The 19,512-nt window shown below is 40.1% G+C and overlaps 5 protein-coding genes across 9 annotated transcripts in view; 1 reads left to right on the plus strand and 4 right to left on the minus strand.

Moving 5' to 3' along the window:
* The window catches only part of LOC105839038 (ATPase family protein 2 homolog), an 88,878-nt gene that overhangs the window by 53,385 nt on the left and 15,981 nt on the right, over positions 1 to 19,512 (plus strand). The window lies entirely within an intron of this gene.
* LOC105830955 (intraflagellar transport protein 57 homolog) lies at positions 73 to 4,033 on the minus strand. Of its 2 annotated transcripts, none has more exons than XM_012670705.3 (8): positions 2,919 to 4,033; positions 1,924 to 2,112; positions 1,549 to 1,830; positions 1,304 to 1,469; positions 1,121 to 1,229; positions 836 to 1,032; positions 607 to 751; positions 73 to 539 (listed from the first exon to the last, which is right to left on the minus strand). In XM_012670705.3, exons 2-8 carry the CDS (start codon positions 2,079 to 2,081, stop codon positions 379 to 381), a joined length of 1,218 nt encoding a protein of 405 aa, XP_012526159.1. In that variant the 5' UTR covers positions 2,082 to 2,112; positions 2,919 to 4,033; the 3' UTR covers positions 73 to 378. The 2 variants fall into 2 exon arrangements, with proteins under 2 accessions (XP_012526159.1, XP_012526160.1); XM_012670706.3 differs by lacking the exon at positions 2,919 to 4,033 and adding an exon at positions 2,727 to 2,912.
* On the minus strand, positions 4,154 to 6,800 carry LOC105830943 (intraflagellar transport protein 43 homolog). The gene is made up of 6 exons (XM_012670679.3): positions 5,878 to 6,800; positions 5,581 to 5,756; positions 5,358 to 5,384; positions 5,261 to 5,298; positions 4,719 to 4,791; positions 4,154 to 4,604 (listed from the first exon to the last, which is right to left on the minus strand). The coding sequence occupies exons 1-6, from the start codon at positions 5,914 to 5,916 to the stop codon at positions 4,382 to 4,384; spliced, it is 576 nt and encodes a 191-aa protein (XP_012526133.1). The 5' UTR covers positions 5,917 to 6,800; the 3' UTR covers positions 4,154 to 4,381.
* On the minus strand, positions 6,937 to 12,666 carry LOC105830945 (isthmin). Of its 2 annotated transcripts, none has more exons than XM_028193327.2 (4): positions 12,126 to 12,666; positions 8,598 to 9,027; positions 7,883 to 8,234; positions 6,937 to 7,659 (listed from the first exon to the last, which is right to left on the minus strand). In XM_028193327.2, exons 1-4 carry the CDS (start codon positions 12,207 to 12,209, stop codon positions 7,560 to 7,562), a joined length of 966 nt encoding a protein of 321 aa, XP_028049128.1. In that variant the 5' UTR covers positions 12,210 to 12,666; the 3' UTR covers positions 6,937 to 7,559. The 2 variants fall into 2 exon arrangements, with proteins under 2 accessions (XP_028049128.1, XP_012526134.1); XM_012670680.3 differs by lacking the exon at positions 12,126 to 12,666 and adding an exon at positions 11,053 to 12,071.
* On the minus strand, positions 14,528 to 18,595 carry LOC105830959 (bone morphogenetic protein 4). Of its 2 annotated transcripts, none has more exons than XM_012670718.3 (5): positions 17,982 to 18,588; positions 17,552 to 17,720; positions 17,318 to 17,466; positions 17,110 to 17,211; positions 14,528 to 16,810 (listed from the first exon to the last, which is right to left on the minus strand). In XM_012670718.3, the coding sequence occupies exons 1-5, from the start codon at positions 18,210 to 18,212 to the stop codon at positions 15,731 to 15,733; spliced, it is 1,731 nt and encodes a 576-aa protein (XP_012526172.2). In that variant the 5' UTR covers positions 18,213 to 18,588; the 3' UTR covers positions 14,528 to 15,730. The 2 variants fall into 2 exon arrangements, with proteins under 2 accessions (XP_012526172.2, XP_028049124.2); XM_028193323.2 differs by having other exon boundaries at positions 15,731 to 16,810; positions 17,564 to 17,720; positions 17,982 to 18,595.

A 19,512-nucleotide genomic window follows, 5' to 3' on the forward strand; every position in this document is an offset into this window, starting at 1 on the left:
GCCCGATACGGAACGAAGGAAACAGGGGGAAAGTGTGTTTCGGATAAGACAAGATTGATAAAACATTGAGTTAAAAAAAAAAACTCAAACAACTTTATTTAACGTAAAACTCGGTGACGGTGTCGATTGACAATTGCGAGCTAGTATAAACGTACAAAGTGTGTAATAGAAAATTCATTGTGCTCCACACTGCGACCGATCCAATACTTTCAGTTCTGCATCGCAGCTATGTTATCGCAACTTTAGAGGCGAAGTAATTGGACCCCGTGTGTTGATAATATATCCATACTCGTGAATCGTAACATATGTTGGACGGATTGAAGTATGTGATTTATAAAAACAATAAAGATTGCACGTGCAATAAAGATGACGTGCTCGTTAAATTATCACCGAGGTGCTGTTCATATCCTCCCGTAACTGCGTCCGATCCCGCACTCTCGCGCACATCAAGCTGTACTCCAGCACGCCGATTCGTATGTTCATCTCGGAGATTTCGTTCCTCATCCTCGTGATCGTCTTCTTTATGTTGATAAGCGGCGCTGCGAATATTTCAGAGTAAAATTTAATATTTAAATCACAGCGGAATTATATTTATATAACACTTACTTCCGTCAGTCATGCTGGACCCTCTCTCGTCCATTTCTCTTTTTATGTGCTCCAACTCCTCCATTAACTTATTAAGAACCCGCGTTCGTTCGGTAACGCCGCCACTGACGTCTCTATATTGTTCCTTGATTTTCGATAGCTCTTCCTAAATTATGATAATGATTATAATTTATATGTCACATTCCATATGTGTAACTTATATAAAGCAAATTAAGCAAATGAAACTCACTTGCAGTGAGCGATATTCTGTTAAAGATGGCTCGAGCTGGCGATTAAGATAAGTCTCTCTGGTTTTGATTTTATCCAAGGTATTCCCGATATCGGTGTGAATTTTGTTCAGGTGAGTTTTCGTCCCGCCAAGATTGGTCGCGATGTTCGTGCGCAGCTGCTTCATTTGCTCGATATGCGCTCTCCAGTCTCTCGAGTCTGCAAATTACAGTAGCGCTCCTTTTAGAGTCAGCCGATCGTTGCAATGACGCTCCTTTTAGTTAGCCGATTACCAAAAATGTAATACCTGTCTTAACGGTCACTTTCAAACGAGGTAAAACTCTTTCCAATTCCAATTGCCACTCTTCCCTGTTAGTTGTGGACTCCAAATAGCTGTCTAGTTTTTGCGTCTCGTTCTGAAACGTGAAAAAATGAAATTGATCTTAACAACGATATTCTTCTCTCTGAGAATAAAAATGTTTTCCCGTACAATATTTTGCGCGTAAAGCTTTGTAATGTCGTCTATGTGCAAGACATCGTGATCATCATCGTCGTACTCGGCCATCATTTCCTCCTCTACTTTCTCCAAGATCAACTCTGCTTCATCATCTTCGATATCCGGTTCCGGGGTGGGTTCATCGGGTGTAATATTTACCCTGAAGTTGGCAATCGTAATTTAATTATTTTTCATTTAACTTGACAAAGGTTTCGATGGAAACGGCAATTGCTGTATACCTTTTCCATTTGAATTTTTCCACCTTTAAAGCGTTGTCCGCTAAATTATCCAAAACGTATACCGCGTGCTCCCCGCTACCCTGTTTGAGTTTGTTAGGAGGGAACTCCACAGATACGTCAATTTCTCTGAGGTAATCTAATATCAGTGCTATCGTGGAATTGGGATCGTCCGACTCTTGTGGCATTTCAAAGCTCCTCCCCGCCTTTCTAATCAGCCACGCAGCCAAGCAAGTAAACGTGTAAAACTGTTCACCGGGATTCGTCGGAATTACAAAGTGATGCCTGTGTATTTCCAATGTTTGTAATTATCTCTTTTATCAGATATAGAAACATCAAACAGAACATATTATATCAACAATTGTCGCGATATCTTACCTATTGATTGGTTTCATTTTTAGTTCCTGTACGAATTCCGCGTCGTAATTCAACAGCTTTAATTTCTCCAACATATCCTCCATTCGAATGTTTATGACATATGGTGCCGACGGGGCAAGCCCGTCCTCCACAACGATCTTTTGACTATCTCGAAACATGTCGTCACTTTTTCGATCTCGTATTAAATTTCTGTAAAAGAATTAATAAAAATTGTAGAAATGGAAATATTTATCTTATTATGTATCTTATTATATATCTTAAGTATTTTGTATGGATTTTTTAATACTATTTTATATATTTTTTTCAAAAGCAAGTATAAACATTTATTCTATAAATTTGAAACTACGTTTACAAATTTTTAGAAATTTTTTAGTTTTTATTTATTAGTTACAAATAAATATTACTCAAGCAAATTTTTAGAAATTTATCCAGTCAGATTTGTAATTGTGGCCAAACAGCAAGTTAAAATTGAGTTGGATTAGAGTTAGGAAAAAATACAGAGAGGAGGTGCAGAGGGAAGGGCAGAGTCCGTCCCCCGCCCATGCGTTCTCTGCATCACATAGGTTTTTGAATTTTCACGGAAAATAAGATTCTTATAAAATACATGCATATTACTACCAGTACTAAAAAATCTAGAGTTAACATCAATATTGAATTTTGCGCCTGTCGCTGCGCATGCTTATAATGTACTGATGTGCAGCGCTGAAGTCTGTCGATACAACAGATTTCTTAACCTTAAGAGTGGTTAGTTTTAACAATTAATGTCTTATTCTTTACACAGCAGAGCGATGATTTTTACTTACGTATTCGTGTTCTACGCACAAAAATATACAATATTGTAAAGTTTGAAACAAATCGGTGAAGTAGCCCGTCTCTTTCAGTATTACTAGAACGCTCAATGAATGAACGATCAATCAGGAATTGGTCCTGATTGATTGAGATGCCCGCGACAAATTAGATTGACTTAAACAGAATCTCATTGATTTGATTCTTACCGGTATTGTCGTGATTATTATTTTTAAATGTCCATTCATCAATTATTTTTCGCAATTCTTTCTATATTTTCGAAGGTCAATTTTTTCGTCCATGCCCAGAGTTTCGTATCAGCGTGGCATTTATTGATTGCACCCAATTACACCGGCATTTCTAACTTGGGCACTTCTTCTTTAGCCTTTGATTTTCCAATTTAATAAAAAAATCATGGTTTCTAAGAAAGAGCTGAACTCTGCTGAACTCGTAAGTGGCCCAGGGTCTACTCGTACTGTCAAAATAAACTTGAACACTTGAGCCGCGATGATTCGCGATGGTTCGCAACACTACCGCCGGCGTGTGATTACGTTACCGGTATTTCTTTTATTTATGCATGGAAAGAGCTACGATTTGCCACTAGATGGCTATTATCTTGACGATTCTTCAGCATTATGACCGATTTTTCAGATAATAATTGCAAAATTCTTATTAACGACGCGATAACTAGGTTTAGCTGTTAAACGGAACATTTCAAAGAAACGCGCTAGACAATATTGATTGTGATGGACTTGCTTAACCTCAGAAAGATCTTCTCGTATACACTCCTTAGCCTATCATGTTCTATATAAGACTTTTGAATGAGCAGACCTATCGGAAGCGTGTGCTAGTGATGGCACAACTGAACATCGATCGCTAACGTTAGAGGCATGGCAGATCTGCTCAGTGGGTGTTGTCACATTGTCGTAAAGCTTCAAGTAGAGCTTGAGTGTCAGACTCCCGCTTGCGCATGCATCTTCGTGCTCTCAGAGCACGGATTTGCAAGCCCGCACGGTATGAGTCCTTCACGTCACTCCTCGAAGTACCGCGATTTCCAAATTTGGGCGGGTAATCGGATAGGTAATACGAGGTAATTTGTCGCTTCCAAATAAAGAGGCACTACCGAATGTAGTTACGCCATTTTTTTGCCTTTCAAACGTTTGATCATTTTTAAGTTTTTTGTAACTTAGAACTTTTTTCCTTGCCTCTCCTCAATTCTTTCTATTTGTCGAAATTGGCGTAGTGTCATAAGGCCTGAAATCAAATTTTCAGTCGAACTCGAGCTTTCTATGTCTCGGCTTATGAGAGCAAGAGAAAGAGAAAACAGACAAGAATATAATACAATTCTTCCTATGTAAGATTGTTGAGTGACTGAAAAAAGCTATGCAACTTTTTTTCTGTGTCTTACTCTTCTGAGATGATAGAAAAGTGAAAACATTTTAGCTCAGGTGTTAGATATTTTTATTTTCTTAGATAGGTAGAAGATAATACAATAATACTCATATTTTTTAGACTTTAATGTGGAAGATTAGACCGCGAAAGGTTAAATTAAATTCTAGGATTATTTTCAGAAAACAATTTATATCGATGAATGACATAACCGTAACAGTAATGTTGAACTCTTGTTTTTATTTCAAAGTACAAAAATTTTCTGTCAACTTGCAATGCGTTTTTAAGCACTGATCTTTTTCTGCGTCTCGCTATTGATTTCCGAAGAAATTTGCGTGAAGAGGAGATTCCAATTCCAAACTTCATCCGGTTCCTTTACCAAACTTTCATTGTACAACTTGTCTGCGAGGAGAGAAAGACTGACGCCGTCTAACGACGTATACGCGGCATTTTTCACCAGATCAGTATCCAATTCCTCGTATGCAGTCACTCTATTTGCATTAACACTGAAAATTATATCCTTATTAATCTATTGAATAAGACCGAAAATTTTATTACTTACATAAATAATTTTCTTACATAATTTTTTGAAATTTTAAAACAGTAAAAAAAATGCTTACATAGGAGCGCTTGCAATTTCAGACGAGATGTTATCTTCCTGAATTTCATCCAAATCTGGAATAACTGGAATATCTACAAAATACAAAAATATAATGTTAAAGAAACAGTGAATAATAAAGCAAAATAATAAATATTTCAATTTTGTCATGCTTAAATTCTCTCTTCTTCAGTATTACAAGATTGGTAAAACATTATTCAGAATGAGTAATTATTAGTTAAAAATCAGTTAATGTACAAAATTTTGACTTTACAGTCCGCCGATATAATATTATTGCACGAATTTTAACATTATATCTAGTTTATAAACGCATAATGTCACTGTGATATAAGAATATTGAACAATATTGAAAATAAAACATACAAAATGTTTTAATTTTAACAAGTATTTTTGTATTTACATTTACGGTAGATAAATTTTTATGTATTTATATTAAAAATGCGACTCCATTTATATTATAGTTGTAATTTAACTTAAATGGTGAAGTAATCTAAAATATGCGAACCGCAAAGTATTAATATAATTTGTTCTAAATCAGCTCACCATCTTGTTCCTCCTTTTCAATTACTCGAAAACGTTCCCTAAAAAATAATTTATTAATAACTGAAGATTCGTTTTCATTCTTATGCGTTGTACTCACTGTTCAATGATGTTTGACGCTCTTGACCTGTAAAATAAAAAAGTAATTGTTTAATTGATTATACTAAAAATTTAACAAATTTGTTATTATGACCAGATGAATGTCGTATATTAAAACAGCGTTGTGCTGTTGAGAAAATGGAAAAAGTGTGTTGAAAATTTTGATTGTTCTTTATGTATATCTAGAATCTTATTGGCTTTGTATTAAGTTATAGTTGACCTACTTGGCGCTTTTCAATTCGTCGCTCCAGCCGGTTTTTCTTGATCGAGGTGGAACTATCGGTCTTTGCATAGACTTTGCAGACGATAAGGAAATAGGACTCTCGAGAAGATCATCGTCAGACTTGCTCTCATCTTGGAAATTATTTTGACCTGCGCGTCTACCCAGGCGAGGTAGTAACTGCAAATTGATCGGTGCATTTGGTACTTAAGTTTAACCGTAACAATTGATCAGAAAAGTTCCTTAGGACTTTAGATAATTGATTTTTGCTCTATTGGAAATAGAAAACTTTTGAAATTACCTTTTTCGAAGTGATCTCGAGATCGTTAGCCCAGTCCATTCTGCTTATTATTAGCTATGTTGCATTAGAATATCCATCGAAGTATAGAGTGGTTGTGTTCTGCGTTGTAAGTCACTTCAGGTCAGACTTTGCGGTACATTTGACAAGTATACCGCTGCTCTCTTCCGTTTGCAAACGGTAACCATGACGACTGACTATATTCTCTTCTTGAGTTTATACTGGCAGCTACTCAGACATATGGCAGATCTTGCATGTGTGTAGAATAAATGTATATACATACGTATATAGAGAAAACCGTTGATTCCCTAACTTGTTATAATGTCTACAGTTTGAGATGGTAAAATAAAAATTCTCAAGTATTATTTATGTTTCAAATTGTCTAACAATGTAATATTCGGATTACTGAATTGCCCGTTTGAAATAAAATTTCTTTTAATTTGGATTATTTTCTCTCTTTGCTAGCCTTTAGTTATTTTATAGGGAAGATACTGATTTCTAGAGGAATAGGTCGTATTGCGATACACGTTACCAATACTGAAATCTATAATATACGTAACGTGAACTATAGATTTTTAGTTCTGACAGCGTATCAGAACACGACTTTCCTGTCTCCCCTATGATTGCCCGCTTTAAGGCATGTCTACATTAAACGAAGGAAACGTCCAACGACTCTGAATAGTCGTGCAAATAATATCTCATTTATTATTATCTTTTTGTATTCAGTTTGTGTTTGATCTAATTTGTTTTCATCAAATGAAATATGTTAAGAAAATTCCAAATACATTCGATTTTGCTATTCGTTGGCTCAATAATGAGCTATTTCTTACAAATGTACTTTAGAGTAGAGTTAGCACGAAGACATTATATTGTCTCTTGAAAGATCTTCAATCGCAGTCTTTCCAGACTCGAGCCGCTGCCAGCACGAAAACCGGATGATGGGAAGAAGGATGGCGCACATGCGCTCAGCAAAAGGTTGAAAACATTACGATATCTGGCAGAGAACTTTGTGCGCATGCGCGACAATTCCTTCACTAAAAAGAAAGTGGCGTCAAAAGTTAATGTTAATATAAATATTAATTTTTTAATTACTGATATGTTAGAAGAGAAGTAACAAAAGTAATATAATTTGTACTACTTAAGCTCTGTAAAAGAATACGACATTAATTGAAAAGTATAGCATCAAGAAAGAGCTCGATAAAAAATATATGATTCATAATTAAACGTGGCATTGTGATTTAGTTATGTAACTTAAAGATTTTATTTATTTCTACCTTTTGTTAGGTATTAGCCGTTTTCTTAAAGATCTATTATAAACGAATGATGCGTGGAACACCGTGTGATATTGCACATAATTTTTTTTTTCATTCTTTCATAATTCATAATTAAATAATTCTTCGATTAATTAAATAGTAATTATTATAATATTAATATTATACACACAGTGAAGAATATATCACACTAAATAAAAAAAGGATAATTTTCTTATGTGACCAACAGCACACGGTATTCTTAAATAATCTTTTCAATGTAATGTGTCGATATAAAACTAGGATGTTTAAAAATATACAAAGATATAGTAGGAAATAAATATAAATTGTTAGACTATTCTCTGTTGGGAACACAATTGAAGTGGAAATTAGATAAATTGGTTTTTTTCGGTACAATTGCGATACCGTCGTGTCTCAATAATTTTTCGCATTTTCTACTTGATGTTGATACTCCTCGTTATCCGGATTCGTCTTGCAGTTATTGCCATTATTCGGTATTCTCACTTCATTGTACCTACAATATAACAAAAATTTTGATAACGCGGATGACTAATATAGCAGACAATGCATTATAAGAAACCTACATAAAGTATATAAAATTGTTAAATTATTTAAAAAATTGTTAAAGAAATGCCACTAAAATGTATTTCATTTTGTACTTTAAATTTTGTAATTCGGTAACACATTTGTACATGCACGAAGACAGGAATGTCCGGTGGTCACGCGAGGGTGCGTACCTCGTGAAGTCACCCTTGCAAAGCCGCCAGGGCAACAGGTCGATCTTGTCGTGCAACAGCTCCGAGATATCCGGACTGACGATGTACGGCGTGCCGGCGCCGGAACCGCGGGTCAGCAGCTTTCTTTTCTCGTCGTAACAACAGTGTTGCACGATGGCGCTCTCGCTTTCGTGGGACGGTAGGGTCTGCACGCAGTAAGTGGCGCCCGGTTTGTAGATCGCGAGCCGATCCTTCTCGTGGCTCACGTCGCGCCATCGAAAGTTCTTCTGCCGCCTCTTATCCCAGATCTCGTTGTTGTAGAAGACGTTGTTCGGATACGTGCAGGGACACGCCGGCAGGTTGTCGACGGATCCTGCACTGAGAAAAATTTCTAGAGAATAATGATCGGATTACCTCGTGAAAAAGTAACGAACGGATATTTAAGTCGGATCAAAAATTCGACCTCGTTGGGAATGAAATCATCGGAATGTTCGAAAATGAATGGAAATTAAATATCTGTTCGTCACTTTCTAAACGGATGATCCATTTTTCTTCGAACACGCGAAATAATCGTAAATATCCAATTTGCTACTTTTCGAAAGGATAATTTAATCGGACGGTTGTTTTAGTGTGTAGTCACACGAACAAGTTTATGTGAAGGAAGGACGTACTCTCGCGAAATTTCATTTAGCAAGCTCGATTATGTATATGAAGGGTCGTTTTTTTTTTCTTTTACCCGGAAACGCCCTCTCGATCTTGTGCCAGTTGTCCAGCCACTTCTGGCAACGATCCACGTCGTCGAAGCTGCTGGTGTCGTTGACGGCACTCGAGTTCAACATGGGCTCGGGCTCGTCGTCCGTTCTGGAATTGTTCTCCAGCGCTTCGATTAATTTCAACAGGAGAGGCTCCAGCCCTCCTCCGTGGGGAGCATCGCGAAACGCATTATTCGCATTGCCTTTCGAGTGCCTCGATCTCGTTGAGTTTCTCGCGTTCGACCTCGCGCGAGAGCGATGCGGATTTTTGGTACGTTTGACCCGCGAAGGATAAACGCTCCTCGCGCGTTCGTAATCGTTGGCCTCTTCGTCGGGCGTCATCGAGGCTTCATCGCGCGATCTCGTACAATCTGCCCTACATTCGACATCCTGCGTCGTCATGGAATTTTGTATCTGAGAAGCAAGTAAAAGATGAGCCTGGAAGCATCGACTTGCATGATGATCGAGAAAATGAATTTTAATAGACACTGAATTTATTAAACCATAAATAATCCGTCATGTAAGTTTTCTTCTTTTTGGATTTTCTTATATTGAAACACTTATTCGCGTAAAGCGAATTGGATGTTACAACTAAAACATTTTTCGAGATGTCAAATTTTATCTAAAATTCAAATGACCTAGGATACTCATAGAACATTTTCAAAGATAAAAAATTGCTCTTTGCTTTGCATACCTTAAAAAAATCAAGCAAAATCAAACTTTATTTGTTCTAAAGAACAAGATGTAATTAGTAAAAAAAAAGTGGTTCGAATTCCGGAAACTTTACATCTAATTAACGATTATTAAAATAAAATAATAAAAAGAACAAGCTTAAAAAAGCTGAAATGATAAAAGCAGACAGAATAAAGTTTGTCAAAAATATCCCAGACGTAAAGAATTCGATAAACAAGGAACTAAGATGAAGAATAATGTAAGTTGTAAGTTTTCGTTAAAACGATATTTTTCCATAATTTAAGATAGCGACAAATACGTAACATCAATGTGATTTGTAAAACAGTGTATGTCATGTTCATCTCTAGTCGCATGAATGCAATCGGAGAATATTCGCTTCGCGTGTATCAAAAAGTGATCTGTCAAAACGAAGAGATCGATGACCGACGTGACTGCGCGCGATACGTAAAAGGCTGACACGGTCGCAGCAACATCAAAGAACGCCGACATTTAAGGCGTGGATAAGAAGAACGCGGAGGCGGAAAAGAAGAGAGAGAAAGAGAGAGCGAGAGAGACTACGATCATCCGGAGCGAAGGGGCAGAGTGTTTTACTTCTGAGAAACGGCAAGTTTCTCGTCAATGGAGTATCTTAGGTATACAAAGATGAGTATTTTGTGTCCAATCGATTTCCATCCATAAAGGTTTCTCGAAATTTTACAGATAATTCAATTGTGCTATATTTCCTTTAAAATGCAATACATACATTTTTTTCTAGAAACTTGAAAATTTCCAGAAATATTCATTATATTTATAAATTTCTAAATTTTTTAAAAATCACTTTAAATCACTTAGATGGATGAAATAACGATCAGATTCGGAGATACCCATGTCTGTATGTAAGCTGAAATTTATAGTTTTGAATAATTTGGATAATCTCGAAACGATTCGAGATTTTTGTTACGTTTCGTTACGTTTTCGAAATGTGAAAGAAGTTGCCAGTTTCGTGATTAACCTCAGGTATAAAGTTTTCAGGAATAAAGAAATTCAATACGCCTCATCTCTTGAAAACGATTGGCTGAAGTCTTTGTAAAAGAGAACTAATGCCGGAAGTGGGAAATTTCGAACCTTTAAGATCCTATTTCTCGAATCGAATATTAATCCTCTTTATAGATATCGAATATCATACTTTTTGTGCACTATTTGTGGCATTTTTTAAACTAAGAGTATTATAATTAATTATAACATTTATATACAATTTTTTTGAATTAACAAGCCTACAAAACTGTCTTTATTAAAGCATACAAAATTTTTTTATACTTATTAAAATAATAAAAATTAACTCGGGAGAGTTGTGACGCGTTTTAGAGAAGTTGTCGATAAACAGCACGCAAAGCATTAATACGTTTAAAATAAGAGAAAAAGTTTATTCCATCATTAAGAATACGGAAGAAAAAAAAATTAAATTAGAATTTGATAATATATAGATCGATATAATAGATAATACGATATTATGCCATAATGTCTTACGCAATGATAATCTCGAAAGGTAATTTGGAATCAGCTTTGAGAATAAATTTTGCACTGCGGGCTGCAGAAATTATTTTCCTTTTCGTCTGCAAATTCAATTCGCAATTTTATATTTGTGCGTTAAGCAAGAATGACTTGAGCGTTGTTGAAAATAACGAACCAGGGTGTTAACCGTAGATGAGTTTCGAGGAAGAGACAGAGCAAGAGAGAATTGTCTTGTTGCTTGTGGCTCGTACTTACTTCGCGGTCGCCATCGCGCGAGGCCATCACGGCGACGAAAATCGGGTAAAAAACCGCCGCGACGCAAATCACGAGCGGCGCTCTCATCTTGTCGCTCTGGGTTCCTTCTCCGATCTCGACGGGATCTCGGCGGCGGCGTACCACTTCTCACAATCAGCTGTGCCCGACGTTTTGAACATAACTAGCCCGCCGCACACAATCGATACACCCAAATACGCGATAAATCTCGCCGTTCGTTACCATCGGGACGCGATCTCGTGACAACGGCCCATCTTTTTTTTTTTCCTCCGTTTCTCCGTTCGACGTCGTCACTCCGATGACGTCTCCTCAAAGAGATCCGCCGTCCGACCTGGTTTTGTTTACCAGTCGTGAGTGCGCGGGTAAACGAGCGACCGACCGATGACGCGTGATGTAAGACGGACGGACGATAGGCAAAAGAAACTAAGAGCCGCAGAGGGTTCGGAAAGATCGGGAAGAACGGGGGGAGAAAGGTGGGCGCGCAGACGTTCAAAGGCCTACCGCGCTAGGCAGCGCATAGTTGTGAACCACAGCCGGTGAAGTGTCCGTAACAGCCGGCGATGAACAGAGGCAAGGATGATGGTGAGAGGAGGGAAATGGGGAGGAGAGGAGAGAAGAGGAGAGAGAGAGAGAGAGAGATAGAGAGAGAGGGAGAGGGAGAGAGAGAACGGAACACGCAGAGCCTAGCCCGACAGCCCTGGGTTGACACCACGGGACACCGTCGGGTTGCGGATGACGTACGGCCGACTGCCTCTCTCAACCCTTAATTATGGACGCGGGGCCGCCGGAACTCTCCTGCCACTTATTTCGCAATTTTGCTCATTTACGTTTCCCTTCTTCTAGAAAAAAAAAATCTCGAGATAAAAACCCGATTCGGTGCGCGCGCAATTAATGGCGAGGCGTACCAAGATGGTACAGCGGCGCGCACCCAAGTGGAGGGAGCAATTATTTTCATTTCCCCCTTTTTTCCCAGGTCTATGATGAGAGTTAATTCCGTTTTATCATTCTTTTCTTGGGAGTCGGTAATCTCCATCAGAAGATTCCTCAGGACTTACCTGGGCGCGCGCGCAAATTCTAGACGTTTCCACCGTGTTTCTTCGTTGATTTGCATCTGGTTGGTATTCTTTGTGTATCCCCATTTGCCTCTCATTAGCCCTGCCGGTCTACCGTCCTCTTCCCTTATTCATTCTCCCCCAAATGATCGACCTCTTCTCGGACAACATTAATTAAGTTTTGTAAACATCTCCCGACCTCGTGAATATTGGTCACTCAGAAAAATCTTGTGACTCATAATTTAATCTTGCCGTTGATTATTTAAATTTTCTGCTAAAATTGCAGACCGCGTGTGGACTTCGAGACCATAAATATATAATTAATAAAAATTCGAAAATGTCAAAGACCCGACGAAGAAAGACCAGCTTTACAAAATGCGGATTTCCGAGTCTAACTAAATACTTTTAGGTTCGAAGAATGGAAAAATTTCAGGATTAGCTTCGAGTACGCGGGGCACAGGGTTGGGTAGTAACTAGTTAAAAAGTTGAAAGTTAATAATAAAGTTAAAACGTTAATAACTTTTAATTTAATTTAGTTAATTTTGAATGATTTAACTTTTAACTCGACTGAATTAATTTTATAATTTATTAACTTTAATTTAATTTAGTTAAAAAAATATATTAACTTTTCCAACCCTGGCGGAATATAATGAATTTGTATACACCATCGTCGTGTCCTTCCGCGATCGTGCGGAAGGTCCCCGAAATTTTTCGATAGTGAAATCCCTCGCGTGCGTATCGTGGCGCGGACGTGCGCGCTTGTGTGTGTGTGTGTGTGTTTTACGCGGGTTACAGGGTGGACAATTTAAATACACAACGATGGAATGCTGCGAAACGCGTTCTGGTTATTTTTAGCCGGGCCGATTCGAAAATACACCCACCGCGGATTAAATATAGCCGCAGATGCGTAAACGCGTACACGCGGAATGCAGTGCGGCGGTATGCGAGCGTGCAGCATGCAAATTCGCCTGCCACTGCGAGGCGAGACGAGACGCGAACATCATGAACGAAATAGACGGGGTAGATCATAGGAACTTGCATCATGCTGCAGATTTTGCAGATGATTTTTTTGAAGAATGTCAAGGCAGTTCGAATTGTTTATCGCTTTACAATTTTTTAATTCTTTGCAGCTTCATTAACAAAACAAAAAAAATTGTATTAAAATATTAGCGCTTAATGATAAATTATTGTTTTTCAACTATACTTATCGAAACGATCTTCTATTTGAAATGTAATATAAATGTGGAGGAGAGATAATTGTGCAATTACGATGTTTTTTTTTTTTTTTGTATATTTTTTCATCGGAGATAGCAGGATATTGTACTACAATGATATTTTTTTCAGTTTGATTGAGACAAATGAAATATATATCGGCGATTTAGGCTCCCACGCGTCTTTACAGAAATGAGGGGTGTGTAGGGAGTGGATGAATATAAAATTAGAAGAGAAAGAGACTGATGAATAATGAGACCCCCCGTGGGGGCTGGCACGTGTGCTAAAAAGGTCACGGTACACGCGAGAGGGAGGAAACGAAAACAAGCAAGGGGGACAAGCGAAGTGACATTTCGCCGAGCGAATACGCGTCGCGTGATCGCCCGCAATTTCGTTCAATCTTGCAAAATTGCGCGAGTCCACCGCGCGGGACAATTATTCAATCGAGATCCACGGTGTCTGTTTTATTTCGCTCCCTCGATCTCGCGAAGCCGCGAGGGGGGATAAGTCCGATTTTTACGACGCGGCCGTAAAAATCCCGTGCGATTTACCGTTGCTGGGAGCACTGGAGGAAAAAGCCATGTATTCTCTTTGCGATTTCGACGAAACGTCTTCCCGTATTCCTCTCGTAATCCTATAACGTGACTTGAAAAAATTATACCTGCACCTCCATACTTTTTTTAAGTTTCAATGATTCAATCAATATTTCCTGTTTTTTTTTTTGGTTGTAAATTGAAACAAGCGAAAAGTCTGGATTTATTTAGAGAAAAGATTGTAAAACATCGTTCGTTTTATCCGTCAATTCAAGTAGGATTGACTTGTGTCGCATGAAGTCATAACGGCACGCTCGAACGGGAGAAACTGTCCCGATAACAGCAATCTTTCGCATTCCACGGCCGCAATTGGTTCTGCAATCCCAGCGGCACAGTTTGCTGTCGGTCGGCTCGCTTCTGCGATTTCTCTCCCCGCGATTTTGCTCGCAACCGAGAGAGCAAGGAGAACCGAAGAAGACCTCTTATTGTTATTGTCGAGGAGGACGCGAGCAGACAATGAAAAGACAGCGACAATCTGCCGCAGCCAAGTTTTAATCCGTTTAATCCCGCAGGATTAAAAGGGATTTTCTCGCAAATACGGGAAAAGGAGGAATTGGGGACTTGGGGTTTGCGGCGTGGCCAATAACTCAAATCACAATGTTGCTTCGAGTATATCATTTATTCCTTCTTTTTTTCCCTCTCGCTTGACTATAAATAAATTCGGCGCGAGATGCGCGTCGCCGTTTATATTTTATATGTACACGCACAGCTGAGCATCGTCTAATCCTATCGTTTACGATTGTAGCAATAATTTAACGGCGCTACGACCTAGCGGTACACTAATACACGATCGTTTTATCATCATATACATTATATTCTATATGTACTACTATATGCTACGCGCGCACTTGGGAATGTTCTTATGTACGTAGTAGCTGCGCATAGACGATTGCAGAATCGTCACGTTCCCTCTAAATTGGAATCAGTGTGTTATTCATGCGTGTAACCGCGATCATCAGTGACTGTTCACTGTCTTTCAGTGATTCCGTTCGAAAAACATAAGGAGGTGTATTATCACTAAAAGACAGTTCTATATTACCAAATAATTCAATTATACATATAGCACTGGAATAAGCGCTACACTTAACATCGTTCACTGATTCCGATTGAGAGAGTTGAATTTCCGAGGATAACAGCGCTAATAGAGTTCTCCGTTAATCCATCAGAAGTCGTAATTATGCAGGAGTTAGTAAAAAAAAAGATCAGGCCGCCGTGCGCACCGCAACCCTTCAACGATTGAACAATCAAAAGACTATCGGTCCACTATTTACAACGAGAACGTTTATTATCGCGTGACCCTTTAGCTGCGAACGAAAACGAACTAACGATCAATTTGTTACTCTAGTTTCCAATCGCGGAAACGTAACAACATTAATCTCCATCTCTCGCGCATTACAATTCGTGCGAATAATTTCCATTTCTTTTTTAATCCTCAAGATCACAGGTATTGATTTCTATTTACGGAGATTCCGAAATTTCGAAGGCAATTAAATTATACTACATTATATTCTTTTCCAAGTACAAAAAAAAAATACAGATATTCGACGAGAAAAACTAAAATGTACGTTCATGAGTTGGGGATTCTTTGAACCACTTTAAAGTGATCTAAAGCGAGACACCCGTGATCGGGCCAGTAACTTTTTTCTTCTTTTATTACAGCACAAAAGAATTAATCGATCACGAATGCAGACACCTAGCAGGATTTCTCTACATTTACCTCTTCACGGTCGACGCCGCGTCTTTCCTCGCAGCGTGTCGCAATCAGGTTTCCATTTCTTTTCATCCCCTTCTTTTTCCCTGATCTTAACGACATCCGCAACGGTCCGCGATCATGTCCTCGTACATCTTGAGCACGACATTCTCGTTGTCATCGTAGAAGAGGATGCTGGTGCCGAGGAGCTTCGTCGGCACGCAGCACGGCCTCTCAACGTCCTTTGCCATCTTGTGCACGATCGCCTGGATCGTCGCGTGATTCGTCGGCCGCTGCTCCTGGCTGAGGGGTGGCTCGCACACGCCTTTGCACTGGTACGCGGAGTAGCCGACCGGCGCGATTATCGAGGACGACAGCCCGATGTCGTGGAAGTCCACGTAGAGCTCGTGCTTCGTGCACTCATCGGTCGCGTTCCCCGTCGGGTGGTTGTTGCTCTGGTGGCCGTTGCCCGTCGATCGCGCCGGTCGATGACGCCGCGACGACCCCATGTTCGCCGATCTGTTTCGCGCCACCTGTCCTAGTCGCTCGCGAAACGCCGCTCTCTCGTAGATGTCCATCGACGTGAGGATCCGCGTGATCCGCGAGCGATTCTTCGACACGATACCGTCGCTGGTGGTGGTGCGTCCCCGGGTGTTGGACGTTGCGTCGCGACGCCGGCGTCTCGTCGCTTCCAGAGGCTCGCCGTAACGAGGAGCCTTGTCTTCCTCCTCTTCCTCCCCTTGCGATCCGCGTCCTCTCTTCTGCCGCTGGAAGAATTCCGACTCGCGCCTGCTCACCAACGCGACTTCCTCGGGCTGATCGCCGCCGACTTCCCGCTGTCTCTTGCGCCTTCCGTAGCGCTCGGCGCCGTTGTCCTCCAGATCGGTCTTCTCGTTTTCCTTCGCGTCCTTCTCGTGCGCCGAACCCTTTCCACGACCGTCCTTGCTGTCGTTGTAGTCGTCCTGGCTTCCGTATTCGTAATATCGCGGCGCGACTACCGGTCTTCCGCTGGTCCGACCGTTGCTGTCATCGTCGAAGAGCACCAGTATCGGCTGCCTGCTGTGGTGGTAATCGCTTCGACGAGAGAACTCCACCGGCACCTCGTTCTCGAATAGATTCTGAGCCGTCACCAGGAGGCCCAGGTTCGGCTCGCCGCTCATCCAACCAAGAACGGCTTGTTTCACGTTGAATATCTGCAAAATATATCGCCGTCGAAATACTTAACGCGATCATCTTTAGCTATATAATTAACGTTGCCTTTTGTTTTAGAGTTATCAAATTTTTTGTCGAACAAAAATTTCAAATAAATGCTATCTTCAAGCGATTTTTTATAAGAATAATTAAGATAAATTGTTAATCAAGTAGAAAAAGTCGTAATTTTATAATAAAAGAAGGAAATAGGGCATAACAGCGCGAATATTGTTACAAAAAGAAGTTTGTTACAAATATTGATGAAATCGTAATAATTAACGTTTAGCTATTACGCACTCACCTGCCAACCGGAGGCGTGCGCGCCGACGTAACGGACGCTCAGCAATCTGTGAAGGTCCGGCAGATCGAGGCTGCAGTCGTCCAGGACTTGGTATACCCTTATCTGTGCGTATACAATCATGACGATCGACATGTCAACGTGGCTATTCTGACGTGATCGCCTGATTCGCGTGCATTAAAGATCGACGCCGACCGTGCCAGGCACTTACCAGATAATAGGGCGACCCAGCCGTCGTCAGTGAACGTGCGTTCCTTGGCGGCGTTTTCTTCCGATAGAGATGCAGCTCGGCCTCCAGCACCGACTCGCTCGTCTCCAGCACCGAGATATTGAAGAAGTAGAAGCGCGACAGGGATGGATCTACGGGAAACAACGGGCGAACGTTTAGATCGCGAAACAACAGCGGGCCCCGCGAGAGTTTTCTGATGATCATAATCATACTGACTGAAAGAATTACCCCTCTCGACGAAGCTGCGGACGACCCGGGCGTTGTAGGGATTCCGGCCTCGCGTGATCCCGCTGGGATCGGCGATCGTGTTGTAGAGCTCCATCATGAATTGCGGCGGTACCTTACGGTGGGCCAGGTCCTCGTTCTGACTCCGAATACCGAGGGTCTGCAACGCGCTCGTCGTTAGTGCGGAATTCAAGAGGTGGCCTCGTCAACGGAAGGCGATAAATTGCATAATTCGAATTAAACTTGCAAGCCACGCGAATCCAAACTCTTTATTACAATTATACTTATAACTGTAATCATCAGTGATTATTCAATCTTTCGGTGATTCCGTTTAAAACTGAAAGACAGTTTGATACATATTTAAAATATCGTTGTAATCAGATTATTTACTGTCTTTCTGTGAACAGAGAGTCAGTGTCACCTCTTGTATCTTCTGCAGAGCCTCCTCTCGTCGGGGCGCCAGGTTGTTCTCGTTTGTCGACTGAACGAAGGGCCACGACAGTCCTTCGAGTTCTTGCTTGATTCCGTCATCCCTGTCCTCGTCGGTCCGGAGGTCTGACTTCGGGTACGCGTTAACGTCTAACAAGAGCAACGACAACGAGAGCAGCCGCACTAGGAAGCGGCACGACGCGCCTCTCGTCATCACTGTCATGGATTCACGTGTTATCGCGATGGGAAAAAGGACAGTTGTCCACCCACGATTACGGCGACTTTGGTTTCCCCGGATTGCACGTCGGTCCACTTTCCAACCCCGTGAAAGTCAGTCAGCACTGTCGCGTGTATTGGTTTACTCACTCATTGCGATCGAGGAAGATTACGAGTTCTTTGTCTCGAGTGTCCTTATCGGAAGATGAAGAGAGATAAAGAAGGAGAATAGTGGAGACCGCGCGCAAAGAAGATTTTGCCGAACCGAACGAGATGCTAAGTGGCATATGGGAAGTCTTGGCCGCGAGGAGTCACCTTTATGCTACGCTGGGAGTTGCCTCCCCCGCAGCTCGTTCGTCCCCCACGGTTCTCTTCTCGCTTCTCCCTCGCCGTCACCGTGTAGTTTTGTCGTCGGACGGGGGATTCCTTGGCGCTCGATCCTACGGCGCGCTCGATCTTTGCGCTTTAGCAACGTTCGTCGCCTTCTAGTCAATGTTCCTTAGCCCTTTAACTCACTGATGAACCCCTCTTCCCATAAAAAAGAACGCGAATCGAATTTGTCCGCCATACAAACAAGGTGCAGTATAAAAAATGTGCTATTCGCGAATAAGTCGGATGTTATTATTTCGAAAGTGAAAGTTTTCCTAAACTTGGATAAGCGAATAAAGTACTTCGTGAAGAAGCGAAGAATGTACAACTTAAAAATATTTTCGTAAAAAAGTTTATATTTAAATTTGACGAAATACTTTTTCAGAGAAAAAAAGGAATGATAATTAATTTTTTTTTAATTTGTAAGGTGAAAAATTAACGAGCATTTTTTTGCAACGGCCGATTAATAAGAATACCAATTTTATTAACTGCAAAACAGGCTAGTATGCGCAGAAGATAAACGGAGAAAATTTTATAGTAAAAATTATGGTAGCAGTTAAGCGCGGACCAATAAAGGAATTATAAAAATTTCTTACTATGTTTTTTATTAAATTATATATATATATATATATATATATATATATATATATATATATACACATACACATATATATATATATATATTAATACATATATACATACATATATATATATTACTCTACTTATGATATAATTCTTTATAATTCTCCGAAACTTGTTCTTCTGGTCTGTAGCAACTTTTTCCTCAAGAGAAAAAATTGTAAGAGGCACTTTTATTGCAGATTCTTATTCGGAAAAATCATACAAACATATCAAACAAAAATTTAACTCGAAAAAAGTTGGGAATTATTGTGTAAACAATGAAAGAAGGTGAAAATTTTCGTTTTTTTGGCAATAAA

Source organism: Monomorium pharaonis, chromosome 9 (genome assembly GCF_013373865.1).
Source record: "Monomorium pharaonis isolate MP-MQ-018 chromosome 9, ASM1337386v2, whole genome shotgun sequence".
Taxonomy (NCBI): Eukaryota; Metazoa; Arthropoda; class Insecta; order Hymenoptera; family Formicidae; genus Monomorium; species Monomorium pharaonis.